General features: G+C 40.8%; 1 protein-coding gene across 3 annotated transcripts in view; it reads left to right on the forward strand.

Moving 5' to 3' along the window:
• Positions 1-15523, forward strand: part of WTIP (Wilms tumor 1 interacting protein) — a 30475-nt gene that overhangs the window by 2915 nt on the left and 12037 nt on the right. For 2 of the 3 annotated variants that reach the window (XM_010848956.1, XM_010848958.1), the window contains exons 2-4: positions 2150-2222; positions 2948-3049; positions 15296-15363. In XM_010848956.1, the coding sequence (XP_010847258.1) occupies positions 3004-3049; positions 15296-15363 (114 nt within the window). In that variant the 5' untranslated portion in view covers positions 2150-2222; positions 2948-3003. The remainder of the gene's footprint in view (positions 1-2149; positions 2223-2947; positions 3050-15295; positions 15364-15523) is intronic. The other variant, XM_010848957.1, reaches the window with a different exon arrangement.

The following is a 15523-nucleotide window of genomic DNA, read 5'->3' on the forward strand; positions in this document are numbered from 1 at the left end:
AGCCTTGGTCAGCTCCCTCTTTTAGTCCCTGAACAGCCTGCCTCTGTCCTCAGTGTATTTTTATTAAAGTGGTGCAAGCTCATATTAATAAAAAAAATCAAAACAGAACCAAAAAGCAAAGAATAATAATAAGATTGTAATTTCTCCTCTTGCCCATCCTTCTGTTCTGCTTTCCAGGGGCAGCTGACTTCTGTCCCTTTCACTGTATATTTTGGTAACTTAGACAAAAACAAGGTCAGGTTTTCAGAGTTGATTGACAAGAATGAAGGTGTGAGGGTGGGTCATTTTCACTCTAGAAAGGTAAGTCTGGCTGCAGTTTTGGAGGTGGATTATTGGGGGCCAGGATGGGATGCTATAAGGAGACTGTCGAAACAGCAAGTGGAATGAGAATTGATGATGCTGAATCAGACCAGTGGGAGCAAGGGGAGGGAATGAAGTCTATAGTAGGGAAAACAGAAACTGGATTCAGAGTTGGAGGTGAGAAAGACAGGGTAGATCTGGATACTTCCCTAAACCTGGCTACACAAAAGTGCCGTTTCCTGACCAGGAACCCAGAACTCTGTTCTGGGCCTGCGGTGGTCTGGGAGGTGGATCGGTGGCTCGGGAAAGGAATCTGGGCTGGGCAGAGTGCCAGGAGCCTCGGCAGGAGTGAGCAGTTGGGAGCAGATGGGACTTCCCCGGGAAGACGGGGTAAAGCCACGTGTGGAGACCTGCAGACGTGGTGTGTTTGGCTTCCAAATTCTCAAAACATGAAAGTTGATGATTTATTTCTGCATGGAAAGTTTTCATATATAAATCCAGATTTCTAGCTTTTCTGGAAAAATCAGACTGTCTAGCAGGGCTGGCCCTGCCTTCCCACCTGGTAGCCATCAGTGGAGCCAATGGCTGTGACCTCCCCCGGCCATGGCTCTCTCCTCCATTCACCTGGGGCCTCATAGCTACTTTTACATTCCTGCCTGGTTTGAGAGCATCTGCACTGACTGGCCCTTTCCTGGGGAGACTTAGGCATGGGAGGTCCAGGATGGAGCAAGGGAATGCCCAGTAGAGTTGGGAAGAGAGAAGAACCAGAAAGCCAGGCAGGTGTAGGTCATATCCTGGGGACCTGAGAGGAGGGGAGGCCCCCTCTGGCAAGATCAGAAGAGGAAGTCCATAGAGCTCACCGTTAGGAAATGAGGGGGTGTGGACTGAGCTTGCTTTCTTGACTGAAGGGAGAGGGAGAACTTTCTAGTCGTAAATGCTGATGGAGGTTTCTTCATCTGAAAGAGGTGGGAGAGGCTCAACCATGCTAAATGTTAAGCAGAGAGATGTGATGAAAAGCAGGGGGGGAGGGGTGAGGGCAGTGTGTCCTGAAACTGCCAGAGGACTTAGGATCCAGGGGGCCCATCTTAGGCCCTTTATGGCCTGGGAGACCTTGGGTGAGTCTGAGAGAGAAGCTCTGGTGTCTGGGTTGGCCACCTTCCTTCCAGGTCTCCAGGTGGGCTGGCCAGAGAGTCCCTGAAGCTCATGCTGGCCTTCGCCCTGGCACTGCTGGTCACCCTTCTCTTTACCATCCCTCCCTTGCCTGCTTAGCAACCCACACTGGAGTGGTCCCCAAGTCCACCTAGTTTTCCCTGCAGAGCAGCTTTCCTCCAGTTTTTCCTTTAAACCTTTGCTCAGATATCACCTTATCACTAGGGCCTTGTCTGACACCCTCTTTAAACTTTAAAAATCACACACTCAGACATATTCCTGTTTGTTTTGGCCACACTGCGAGACATGTAGGATCTTAGTTCATCGACTGAGGATCAAACCTGTGCCCCCTGCATAAGAAGTGCAGTCTTAACCACTGGACAGTCAGGGAAGTCCCTAGATATATATATATATTTTTTCTTTTAATGTGACCATTTTCAAAGTCTTTATTAAATTTTTACAGTGTTGCTTCTGTTTTATTTTTTGTTTATGTTTACTTTTTTGGTGCAAAGCATGTGGGATCTTAGCTCCCCCACTAGGAATCAAATCCACACCCCCCCGCACTGGAAGGTGAAGTCCCAACCACTGGACCGCCAGGGAGGTGCCCCCAGACATACTCTTAATCAGCCTTCTTTTCCTCCAAAGCACTTTTTTCCACCTGGGATGTGACTTACCTGTTGTTGTCTGTCTCCCTCCACAGGCTCCTTGGGGGCGGGAATTTGGTGCCTCGCAGGATCTCTGGCACCTAAACTATGTGGGGCATCAGTATCCAGGTGTGGACTGAACAAGAGATTAAACTGACATTATCGTTCAGTGAGGGAGGTGTGGCTGGGAGGGTCAGGGCTCTGCCCTTTTTGTGTCTGTGTGCTCTTCATTCTTTTTGGTTCATAGACAGCAGAAAGGAATTTCCCCCAGTCTGATAGCAGGTCAAGATGAAGGGGCTTAGAACAACTTTCTAGTCGTAAATGTGTCCTTATAATTTTGATGGCACAGACAGTGTCACTTAGCTGTGACTTGCCAGGTGCGCTGCTAAACTGTATGAATCTCAGACAACAGCAGCAAAGCCTAAGTAGTGGTACCTTTGTGTGTGTGTGTGTGTGTGTGTGTGTGTGTGTGTGTGTGTTGCTCAGCCATGTCTGACCCTATGTGACCCCATGGACTGTAGCCTGCTAGGTTCCTCTGTCCATGGAATTTTCCAGGCAAGAATGCTGGAGTGGGTAGCCATTCCCTTCTCCAGGGGATCTTCCAGACCCAGGGATTGATTGGGTCTCCTGGATTGCAGGCAGATTCTTTACCATCTGAGCCACCAGGGAAGCCCTGATGGTACCCTTACTATCCCCATGTTAGCCACTAGTAATGGAGCCACGGAGGACTCTGGAATTTCCCTTGCCCAAGATCATATGACTGGGCAGCACTGGGACTGGGAGTCAGATGCATAGCTGTTCAAGTCCACAGTCATGGTGCTAACCGCTGCTCTTTCCTGCCTCTTCTTCCATAGGCATTTGCATCAAGTGTGGGCTTGGCATCTATGGAGCAAGGCAGGCATGCCAGGCGATGGGGAGCCTGTATCATACTGATTGCTTCACCTGTAACTCCTGTGGTAGGTAACATCTCTGTTTCCATCCGTCTTGCACTGTGAACCCCCTTGTGCCTAAGCTCCAGGCAGATGGATCACCCAGCTCTGGCCCAGGCTGGAGTGTGGAGGAGGCTGAGTCATGATGCCTTTCCTTCTGGCTTGGTCTGTTTGAGGGCCCTAGGCTCCTGGGAGGGGGATATGTGGGGCCAGGGAAGAGCCTTTTGCTGGTCATAGGGAAAAGCTGCCCCTCTAACCCTTGTTTTTGTCTTTTTTTTTTAACTGTTTATTTTTTGCTGCTTCAGTTCTCAGTTGTAGCGTGTGGGGTCTTCGTTGTGGTGGGTGGGCTCTTTGCTGAGGTGCATGTGGTGCGTGCGCTTCTCTTTGTTGTGCCTTGTGGGCTCCAGAGCAGCAGGCTCAGAAGTTGCAGCACATGGGCTTAGTTGCCCCAAGGCATGTGGGATCTTAGTTCCCAGAGCAGGGATCGAACTTGAGTCCTCTGCATTGGAAGGCAGATTCTTAACCATTGGACCACCAGCAACGTCCTAAGATTTTTTTTTTTTTTTGATGTGGACAGTTTTTAAAGTCTTTATTGAATTTGTTACAATATTGCTTCTGTTTTGTTTTTTTTTGGCCGCAATGCATGTGAGATCTTGGCTCCCAACCAGGGATCGAACCCACATCTCCTGTGGTGGAAGGGGAAGTCTTAACCACTGGACCACCGGGGAAGTCCCTGAGCCTTGGCTTTGGAACCTCTGTCCTGAGCAGTGTACTGATGTCTCCTAGCTGCCTGGGTGGGGCTTGTGGAGCCAGTGATGTGCCTTCTGCCTGCCTATATACGGGGCTAGTATTTTTTTCCCTAAAGTTTAATTTTTGTCCTGATTTTACACATGGTATAAAATATAAACATCATTTAACTTAAACAAAGTTATAAAAAGTAACTATAATCCAACCAACCTAATAAATCTACATTCTTGATGTTCTTATTGTTCTTTCATACTTTGCCCCTGAGCAGACACCTTTTATTTATTTACACAAAACATTTTAGTATTTTATATTATGAAAGTGTAATATGTGCCTAGTCTTAAGTCAAATAGTCCTGAGAAGCAATGTTTGCAATAGCAAAAAACCACTTATCTTCCTACCCCTGGTATCTTTCACTTGGTATTTTTTAGCAACTTCTTCTAGTAGAAACCTCCATGTTCTAACAGTGTACACTGCTGTTTCTTGATGTATCAGTTTTAGAAATGATTTACTTGGGTTTTTTAACCATGTTTTACTTGAGTTTGCTGTCGTCAATGAGGAATAGATTCTTTTTTTATAATTTTATATGTTTCTTTAGTTTTGGCTGTGCTGGGTCTTTGTTGCTGCATGGGCTTATCTCCAGTTGAGCAAGCAGGGGCTGCTGTCTGGTTGCAGTGTGCAGACTTCTCATGGCGATGACTTCTCTTGTTGTGGAGCTTGAGCTCTAGGGCGTGTGGGCTTCAGTAGTAGCAACTCCCAGGCTCTAGGGCACAGGCTTAGTTGCTCTGTGGCATGTGGGATCTTTCTGGATCAGAGATCGAACCTGTGTCTCCTGCATTGGCAGGTGGATTCTTTACCACTGAGCCACCAGGGAAGCCCTCAGAATAGGGGGTGTTCTTATACTGACTGTTCCCCCTTCTCTCTTCCCATCTTCTCAGTATAGTCATCATACTGCTACTGCTACTGCTAAGTCACTTCAGTCGTGTCCGACTCTGTGCGACCCCATAGACGGCAGCCCACCAGGCTATCAATAAACCAGGTTTATATTACTATATTATGTGACTTTATAAATATTATTTACTGCAGAGCTAAGAATTGCACTGTGATTATATCTCCTTTGTTCTGTAGTCATTTACTTTTCCTGGAGTTTTTTCTTCTTTAAACTTTTTTTTCTCCTTGCATTGTCTTGGCTTTTATCTTCAGTTCTTTCCCCACCCACCCCAGATGTTCCATTGTAGCAGGCATTCTTTTGAGTTCCCCTCTTGGGAGTCCCTGGCCTCTCTGTAGTCTGAGCCAGCAGTCCTCTGAACCCCTGTGGAGTGTTCATTCTGTTCCTTCATGTTCCCATGTATACACTTTGGATTGAATTCACAGTCTCCATAAAGCTTTCAGCTGCAGGTAACAGGGAAACTGCTGAGGAGGCTTGAACTCTTAAGAGTATTTCTTTTTAAAAAAAAAAAAAACAAACAGGTTTTTTTTTTATTTTTTATTAAGCAAAATTTTTAATTAACCAAGAGTTCATGTCTTATCATTTTTATCCATCATTGTGTTACTTTATAAATGGCTTGAGAATTATCCATTCTTTGGTATATTCTATGTGTCTCCTTCATTTGAGTAATCAAGATGTGTCTGCATCTGAAAATAAGCTTGTATGATTTTCTTTTTTTTACTTTACAGTATCTTAACTCAGTGAACTGGGAGCCCAGAGATAGGACTGGCTTTAGGCTGGGAAGGATCTAGAGGCTCAGGTCCTAAGAAAAGCTTGTCTGGGTTTCGCTCGTGCTTGGCTTTATCCTTAGGGCAACTTCTCTTATGAAATGTCTGAGGCAGCTTGAGACTTCCATTGCCACACCACTGGTCTGAAGAAAGAGTGGGCATTTCTTCTGGTCATGTTTTTGGGGTAGAGACACTTCTTTTCCAGAGAACACCTAGCAACAATCTTCTTGCATGTCCCTGGCCAGATCATCTCACACATGGATTCCTGAACCAATCCCTGTGGCTGGGGGGAGTGCTGTGATTTGACTTTACGTGCCTGAGAATGGGAACCAATATAAGGGAAGAAGAATTAGCTTTATACTAATCAGGCCCACCCGTGCATAAGGGGGGTGAATTCAAGTTTCCCTTAAACACAGCAAGCTGCCTGAGGTAAGGCTGGATACTGAAGACAACTTGGATAAGTAGGGAAGACTCGAAGCTCTGAAACCACCCAAAGAGTGTCCAGCGTTTTGCTTTAGTTCTCTAAAAAAGGGCATGTGGGAGGTACATTTTCCAAATTCTGGTGTGTCTAAAATGCCTTTATTCTACCCTCACAATTAATAGTTGACCAAGAATAGGCTTCCAAACTGGAAATAATTTTCACTAAGCATTTTGTTCAGCGTGTTTTTTTGTTTTTGTTTTTCCTTTGGGCTGCCCCACATGACATGTGGGATCTTAATTCCTCCACCAGGAGTGGAGTCCATGGCCCCCTGCGGTGGAAGTGTGGGGTCTTCACCACTGGACCACCATGGAAGTCCCTCCCTAAGCATTTTGAAGTTGTAGATTTATCTTCCAGAAGCCATGGCTCCTAAATTTTGATGCCATTCTGAGTCTTATTTTTGTGTGTGTGATCTGTTTTTTCCTTTTGAGAGTCTCAGGAAGATGGCTGTCACTGCTCTGGCTCTAATAGCTTCTGGAAAGGGCCATGAACTGCACAGTTCCAGGGAGTGCCATTTACGTAGATGCAACAGGAATGGTGCCCTTGGAATTGTGCGGTGCAGCAACTGAGCTTTGGATACTTTATTTATGTTTGGTGTAGGCTTTGTGCCATTGGTTGTGCTGGGCGCACACACAGAGTCCCATTAGACTGGAGACTTGCCCTTCAGTTCTGGGAATTTTTTCTTGTACTATTTATTTTATTTACTCCTTTTTTTCCCCTCTTGAATTAAATTCAGCAGTGTATGAATCAAGATAATATATTACGACCAAGTTGAGCTTATCTGAAGAATACTTGAGTATTGTTATACAGTATACAGTAGAAAACTCATTAATGTAACTCACCTCATTAACAAATTAAAGAAAAACTTTATGATCGTCTCAATAGGAGTAGAGCAAGAGGTAGTAAAATCTGACATTCACATTTTAAAAAATAATTTTTGTTTATTTATTTTTGGTTGTGCTGGGTTTCACTGCTGCGTGGTTGCTCTCCTTGCGGCAAGTGGGGGCTACTCTAGTTGCAGCGTGGGCTTCTCCTTGCGGAGGCTTCTCTTACTGTGGAGCACAGGCTCTAGGGCACATGGGCTTCAGTAGTTGTGGCTCCTGGGCTCTAGAGCACAGGCTTAATAGTTGTGGTACACGGGCTTAATTGCTTCTTGGCGTGTGGGATCTTCCTGGATCAGGGACAGAACCCATGTCTCCTGCATTGGCAGGTGGATTCTTTACCACTGAGCCACCTGGGAATCCCTGACATTCAGTTTTTTTTAAAAGTTTGTATATTTGTTTTATTTTGACTGTCTCAGGTTTCAGTTGCAGCAGCAGGATCTTTCGTTGGCAGTGCGTGGACTATGTAGTTGTGGTTCGAGGGCTTAGTTGCTCTGTGGCATGTGAGATCTTAGTTCCCCTATCAGGGATTGAACCCACGTCCCCTGCGTTGCAAGGCAGATTCTTAACCACTGGATCACCAGGGAAATTCCTGACATTCAGATTTTAGCAAGTTAGAAATAAAAAGGAACTTTCTCAACCTGGTGAGAGTTGGTTACTAAAAATCTATGCAAATATCATACTCAGTGGTGAAATATAAGAAAAATGGACCGTTAAAAGAGGAAAGGACAAAGCCTACAATCATATCTTCTGTTCAGCATTGTACTGAAAGTCCTAGTCATTGCACTAAGATGAGAAAAATAAATATACCATATTCATGTAAATATTTATGAATATATCCATATTCATGTACTATTGAACATGGGTATATTCAATGCCAGTTTTTAAAAATTGATCTACAATGCATTGTAATTCCACTTAAGCAGGTTTTCATGAATTTGCCAGGCTAATTCTATAATTTAAATACAAGAGCAAAAGGCTAAGAATAGTCAAGATGATCTTCACAGAGAGTAAGTTGGGCAAGCTTCTACTACCAGGTGTCAATATATACTGAATAGTTGTGTTAGTAATTTCCTGTAGTACTGGGGCAAGGACAGACAAATAGACCACTGGAACAGAGTGGAGGCTTTAGAAACAGACCCACGTCTGTGTGAAAACTTAATTGATGGTAGAGATGGCATTGCAGATGGTTCTGGGCAAAGTGGTTATCCATATAAAATAATGAAATTAAACCCAAGTGGATCAAATACCAAAATGTGTAAAGAAAAACATGATAATTTTAGAAATAAATATAGAAAATTACCTCTATCAATATTTTGGTTAAGAAAGTGTTTTTTTTTTTTTTTTCCCACTTACAAAAATCACCAAACTTAAGAAGAAGGGATTGACAAATTTGGCTACATTCGAGTTAAAAAACTGGATTTGTTAAAAAAAGACTGACTGTGAAGCATGTGGGAAAACAAACCATATACTGCCACAATCATGACTTCCAAGGATCATTTTCCAGAGTATTTAAAATATTTGACATATCAATTAGGAAAAAAGTACAGATAATTTAAAGTGTTCTTTTTATAGTTTGATGGGTATAGGTATGAGTTTTATTTGTCTGGGATTCATTTTGACTCCTGAATCTGAAAACTGTCAATATGAGAACAGTCTTAGCTGTTTTCAAAAATTTCCTTCTTTCCCATTGTTTCTATTATTTACTTATAAAATTCAAATTAGAAATATTAGTCTTTGTCATTCTGTTCTACTTTTCTCTTAGCCACTCCTTCATATTATCCATGTCTCCTCTCCCTTTGCTGCGTTGTTTCATTTCTTCAGATCTGTCTTCCAGAATCCGGAGTCTAGATCAGTGAACTTTCTTGTCAGCTGTGTGTAGCTTTAGTATGTGTGGGTGGTTACCACAGGATACAAACCCATTTATAATCCCACGGGCAGTATATGAGAATTCCAGTTTTTCCTTATTCCTGCAAACACTTGGCATTGTCTTTTTAGCCATTCTGGTAGAGGTAGGGTGATATCTTTCTCTTTTTTAATTAATTTTTTACTTGGAGGATGATTGCTTTTCAAAGTTGTGTTGGTTTCTGCCATACTGGAGTGATACGTTGATGTGATTTTACTTTGAATTTCTCTGATGAATACTGATGACTCATATACTCTTTCATGTATTTGTCGGTCATTTGAATGCCTTTCTGTGTAAAGTACCTGTTGAGTCTTTGACCCATTTTATAAACAATTAATTAATTAATTTCTGGCCGTACTGGGTTTTCACTGCTGCGTGGGCTTTCTCTAGTTGCGGCAAGTGCAGGCTACTTGTCACTGTGCTGCGTGGCTTCTCATTGCAGTGGCTTCTCTTGTTGCGGAGCACAGGCTCTAGGACACGTGGGTTCAGCAGCTGCGGCTCTGGGGCTATAGAGCACAGGCTCAGTAGCTGCGGTGCCCAGGCTTAATTGCTCCATGCTGTGTTGGATTTTCCTGGACCAGGGGTCAAACCCCTGTCTCCTGCATTGGGAAGTGGATTCTTTACCACTCAGCAACCAAGGAAGCCCCTTTTTGCCCATTTTTAAATTGGGTTGTTTGACTTTTTCTTAATGATTTCTAGGAGTTCTTTATGCATCTTGGGTAAAAGTTTTTTGTTGGTTATATGTGTTGTAAATTCTTTTCCTCACCTATTCTTGCTTCATTATTTTTTTCCTTTTTGGCTGCACCTCTCTGCTTTTGGGATCTTAGTACCCCACCAGGGATTGAACTTGGGCCCTAGGTAGTGAAAGTGCAATTTTAAACACTGGACCACCAGAGTTTTCTAGTTTGTGATTGTGGAAGTCTGTCTGTAGGAATTCATTGAGGTGTGTGTTGAAGGTGCATTCTCCTAGGGAATTTTTTTTCCCCACTTAACCAACAGGACAAATTTTATGAGGGAATAATTCCCCAATAAAGTTGATACAGTTCTAAATTATAAGATGTTTTCCAGAAAACTTAAGGAATGTTTGAAAATGTATGAGCAGGGGCAAATATGTATTTTCTGAGAATTTTTATTACTTATGGATTTGTATTCATATAACGTATTGCAGTACCATCATTATTCTTTTGATGCACAAATCGTCTCAAATTTGGCCAGAGAAGTCCCTTCCCACTGGCTCCTATGTCCTTTTGACATGTACCCACTTTGTTCTTTGAACACTTCTTTACTTTGGCACAAGATATACTCGGTTTATCTTTGTTTTCATTTTTAATTGAGTACAATTTACATATTGCTTAGCAAACAGATCTTAAGTATATAGTTCAAAGATTTTGCATAAGTATGTACATTTATACAACTTACACCCCTAACAAAGATACAGGAAAAAAAACCGCAAGAAACTTCTGTCTTCCCTTTTCTCCAGTTGATCTCCATATGATTCCCCCATCACATCCTTTCAACCAGTGTTCTAATTTCTACCACCATACATTAGTTTTGTCTGTTCTAGAACTTCATTTAAATGCAGTTAATAGGTACTATTTTCTTTCTTTTTTTACAGTGGTCCCCCCCTATTTTTGCTGAGCATTTTTGTTTTAAATCCATGTTGTTATATGTATGAGGAGTTCCCTCCTTTGTGTCACTAAGATTCTGTTGTATGAATATATACCACACTTTGTTTTTCCATTTAACTGTTGGTAGATACTAGGTTGTGCTATGAACATTCTAGTACAGGTCATTTGTGGACAAATGTTTTCATTTCTCTTGGGTAAATTCCAGGGAATGGAATTTCTGGGTCGTAGGCTAAGTGTATGTTTCATTTCAGAAGAGACTGCCAAACTATTTTCCAAAGGGGCTGTATCATTTTAAACTCCTACTCGAAATGTAAGAGAGTTGGGTCATTCTACATATTAGCCAACAGCTGGTACTTTAGTCTGTTTAATTTTAGCCGTTCTAATGGGTGTGAAGTGGTAGCTCACTGTGGTTTTAATATATATTTCCCTGAGAACTAATGAGGTTTAAGCATCTTTTTTTCCTGTTTCTTGGCCATTTTTTTCTTCTTTTGTGAAGTCTATTCAAGTCTTTTGCCCTGTTTTTTTTTTTAAATAATTTTTAATTTTGTTTTTACTCCCTTTTTGTTTTTAAAATTTTGGCCTTGCCGTGTACCATATAGGATCTTAGTTCCCCACCCAGGGATTGAATCTGCAACCCCTTCACTAGAAGCTTGGCGTTTCAACCACTGGGCTGCCAGGGAAGTCCCTCTTTGGCTCAGTTTTTAAATTGGGAGTTGTCTTTTATTGTTTAGTTTAGTTCTAGGAATATGTATGGTAAAATTTCTTTTTAGATGTTTTGTGAATATTTTCTTCAGGGTTTTTTTGTTTGTTTGTTTTATGGTTATTATTTTTGTGACTTAAATTTTTCTGTCTCCCTTTAAGTCATGAAGATAGTCTCCTTTGTTTTTTTCTAGAAGTTTTAGGTCTCTCATTTTTATGTTTAGGTTGATGACTGTTTCATCTTCTGTGTGGTATGAGGTAAGGAATTGAGTCTTTTTTTTTTGTTTTTTCCCATATGACTGTCTGGTTGTTTCAGCACCATGTGCTGGAAAGACTTTTGCTTTCCCACTTGCATGTTTCTTGAAATATTTATGGGTCTGTTTTTGGATTCCATTCTGTTCCACTGATCTTTTTGTCTCTCCTTACCAGAATATTACACTGTCTTGACTTCTGTAAATCTTAAAATAGATAATGTTAGTCGTCTTGTTTTGTTGATCTTTTTCAAGATTATTTTGGCTATTCTAGGTTCTCTGTATTTCTATATAAATTAAGACATTGGAAATCAGTTTACACAAAAGAAAGAGTGCTGGGAACTTGATTGGGTGGCACTGAATGTGCAGATCAATTGGGACAGAATCAGAATGAGAACATTTGAAGCATGAAGATGGTTGTCAGGAACTGTGCAGGGTCTGAGATTTTTCCCCATGTGCAAGCTGACAAGTTAGCCTGCCAGTGTTTCATGGGTGCTGGCTGGACACGACCCTCCTGGGGCAGACACTCACGGTACTGCAGGCAGTGTGAGCGTCACGTTTGCATTGGTTCTGTGTGCTCTCCTTAGTCCCACAGTGGTGATGTGGATACCAGGTGTGCGCTGCATGTGCAGTGGGTCTGTATGTCATGGCTGAGGAACCCTGAGCTTAGGGATCCCCAGGATTTTATAATGGGCTGCCAGCAAACCTGTCAGATTCTTCTCCCAGAGAAGCCCATTATCTTTAATAGATTGCACAGCAAACAGACTTGCCCTCTGCTTCAGAGGGAGATGCTGTCTCTATCTTCTAAGCAGTTTGCTCCACAGATATCCTTGGAAAGATAATCCAGAATGAAAGCTGCCAGCCCTGTGTTTGAAAGATGTGTTAAGAATGGAATTGGTCCAATGGAGAACTGTCTTCCAACAGTGGTATATCTATTTATTAGCTCTTTTACAGTTTTTTCCAGCAAGCTTTGGTTTTTCTGAGTCAAATCAGACACATCTTTCATTAAACTTATTCCTTAGTATTTTATGGTTTTTCTTCAGATGCTATTATAAATGTATTTTTAAAATTGTACGTTTATTTTCCAATTACTTGCTGCTAGATTATAAAAATATTTTTGGTTTCCATATACTGACCACCTTTACCACAACTTTGCTAAAAATACTGATTAGTTTTAGTATGTTTTTTTTGTATATTTCTTATGATTTTCTATATAACAAAATTGTCATCTGTGTTTAAAGACTTTTTTTTTTAAGCAATAATTTTCAGTTCACTAGATGAAACAGACTTGCAACATCATCAGCAGGAATGCAAAATAAGCCATCTATAGCAAATGATAAGGATAATGGGCAAAAAGGAAAAAGCATCCTTTGGAAAAGAAGCTTCTCTTGAAATAAAAAATCAAACCATTATTATAAAGGAATTTACCTAGAACTGCTATGTTTCCCCCATCCCATTTGCTGGAAGTCAACAAGAGCATCTAGCACTTTATGTCCCTGTCAGAAAAGGCAGACCAGAGCATCCTAATGCAAAAACAGACAAAAAAGAAAATCCCTAACCCCTCCCCTACACCACAGAACTGTAACTCCAGAGTTCAGATTCAAAAAGGAGAGTTCACTATCTAGCACTTTTAGTATACTGTTGAATCCTAAGGGTAAAAGTGGAAAAAAAATTAACTGTTAACGTCTGATGTTAGCTGTGGGGCTTTCCTGGATGTGCTTCATCAGGGGGAGGAAGTTCCCTCTTGTTCCTGGTTAGGGGTTGTCATCTCATCATATGGGAATGCTTCTCATAGCTGCTGGCAGGTCTGCTGGGGCTGTAGTTTGGATTTGACAAGTGTGCCTTTTTCTTTTAAAGTTTTTTTTTTTTTTTTCAATTTATTTAAACTAAAAAAATACCACATCACTCATTTTTCTCATCCCTAACCCCCTGCATCTTGGAACAGCCAAACTTTTCTCTGTATCTATGTTCTTGTGTGTGTGTGTGTGTGTGTGTGTGTGTGTGTGTGTGTTTTAAAGATTCCCTGTATAAGAGAGGTCATAGTGTATTTGTGTTTCTTTGTCTGACTTAATCTCACTTAGTATATAATACCTTCCAGGTGCACCCGTGTTGTTGCAAATGACAAGATTTCATTTTCATTCTTTGTCATGGCTGAATAATGATATTCCATTGTGTGTGTGTGTGACAATTTCTTTATCCGTTGCATCCATCAGTGGATACTTAGATTGTGTTCATATCTTACTTATTATAAATAATGCTGTAGTGAACATAGAGATGCAGATAGCTTTTTGAATTAGTTTTCATTTTCTTTAGATACATTCCCAGAAGGGGAATTGCTGGATCATATGTTAGTTCTATTTTTAATTTTTTGAGGAACCTCCATATTGTTTTCCACAGTGGTTGTACCAATTTACATTATATTCCCACCAACAGTGTATAAGAGTTCCCTTTTTTCTACATATTAACCAACACTTATTATTTCTTGTCTTATTGATAATAGCCATTCTAACGGACGTGAGGTCCTTTGTTGTAAATTGATCGACTATATATATGTGTGTTTATTTCTGGGCTTGCTATTCTGGTTCATTGATCACTGTCTGTTTTTATGCCAATAGCATACTTTTTAATTACTACAGCTTTGTAATACACTTTGAAATCAGGGAGCATGATACTTCTAGCTCTGTTCTTTTTTCTCAAGGTTGCTTTGGCTATTTGGGATCTTTCGTGTTTCCATATAAGTTTTAGGATTATTTGTTCTATTTCTGTGGAAAATACCATTGGAATTTTGACAGGGATTGTATTGAATTGATAGATTGCTTTGGGTAGTATGGACATTTTAATAATACTGATCTTGCAATCCATGAGCATAGAATATCTTTCCATTTGTTTGTGTCTTCTTCAGTTTCTTTTATTAATATCTTATAGTTTTCAGTATACAGGTCTTTTACCTCCTTGGTTAAATTTATTCCTAGATATTTTGTTCTTTTTGATACAATTATAAGTGGACTGTTTTCTTATTTTCTCTTCCTGATAGTTCATTATTAGTTAAAGCAACACAAACAACACATTGTTATGTATTGATTTTGTATTCTGCAACTTTACTGAATTCATTTATTCTAACAGTTTTTGATGGAGTCTTTAGGATTTTCTGTATGTTTCATCTGCAAATAGTGATAGTCTTACTTTGTCCTTTCCAATTTGGATGCCTTTTCTTTCTTTTTCTTGCCTAATTGCCCGGGCTAGGACTTCCAATAATGTGTTGAATTAAAGTGGTAGAAGTGGACATCCTTGTCTTGTTTTTGATCCTAGAGAAAAACTTTTTACTTTTCACCATTGTATATGACATTAGCATGGGCTTCTTATATATGTCCTTTATTATGTTGAGGTATGTTCCCTCTGTACCCATTTTATTGGGAGTTCTTGTTATGAAAGGATATTAAATTCCATCAGATGCTTTTTCTGTATCTATTGAGATGATCACAGGATTTTTATCCTTTATTTTGTTAATATGATATATCACACTGATTTGTGAATGTTGAACTATCCTGGCATCCTTGCAATAAAGGATACCTTTTTTTTTTTAATATATATTAGGCTCCTTTACCTGGTGAGAGTTGTAGTTCTAATGTTTTTAGATTAAGAAATTCATTCTGCGAAGTCTGCTCTGAATTCAACTGAACTTAAAGCAGATGTTTTTTAAAATTATCAGAACTTCAATTTACATTTGATAAACAGGTCTTCATATATTTGTATGACAACTTCTTGTGACAGTTTTGTCAACAACATATTCTTAATTTTTAAAAACTATTAATTAGTGTAATGGTAATAACATAACATTAGAGGGAAATTTAAAAATTTGTCTGAAGTCCATTTCTCATCTATTGGAGGAGGGTGCTGAGAAATGGCAGCAGAGGCATCATCCCTGGTTCCAGTGGTCCAGGGACCCCCTTCTCTACCCTCATCCTTGCAGGGAGACGACTTCGTGGGAAGGCATTCTACAACGTGGGTGAGAAAGTGTACTGCCAGGAGGACTTCCTGGTGAGTGAAAGCTGTGCCCTGGCTGGTGCTGTGGGTGGGAGCAGGGGCGGGGACCCTCCTGAGTCTCATGGAGACCCGAGGCCAGGAAGCAGATGCTGGCTGGGCAGTGAGTGCCCCTTTGTCATATAACATCCTGGATCCTGTGTCCCCCTCCCAGTAC

The sequence above is a fragment of the Bison bison genome, unplaced genomic scaffold (assembly GCF_000754665.1).
Source record: "Bison bison bison isolate TAMUID 2011002044 unplaced genomic scaffold, Bison_UMD1.0 scf7180017864280, whole genome shotgun sequence".
Lineage (NCBI taxonomy): Eukaryota > Metazoa > Chordata > Mammalia > Artiodactyla > Bovidae > Bison > Bison bison.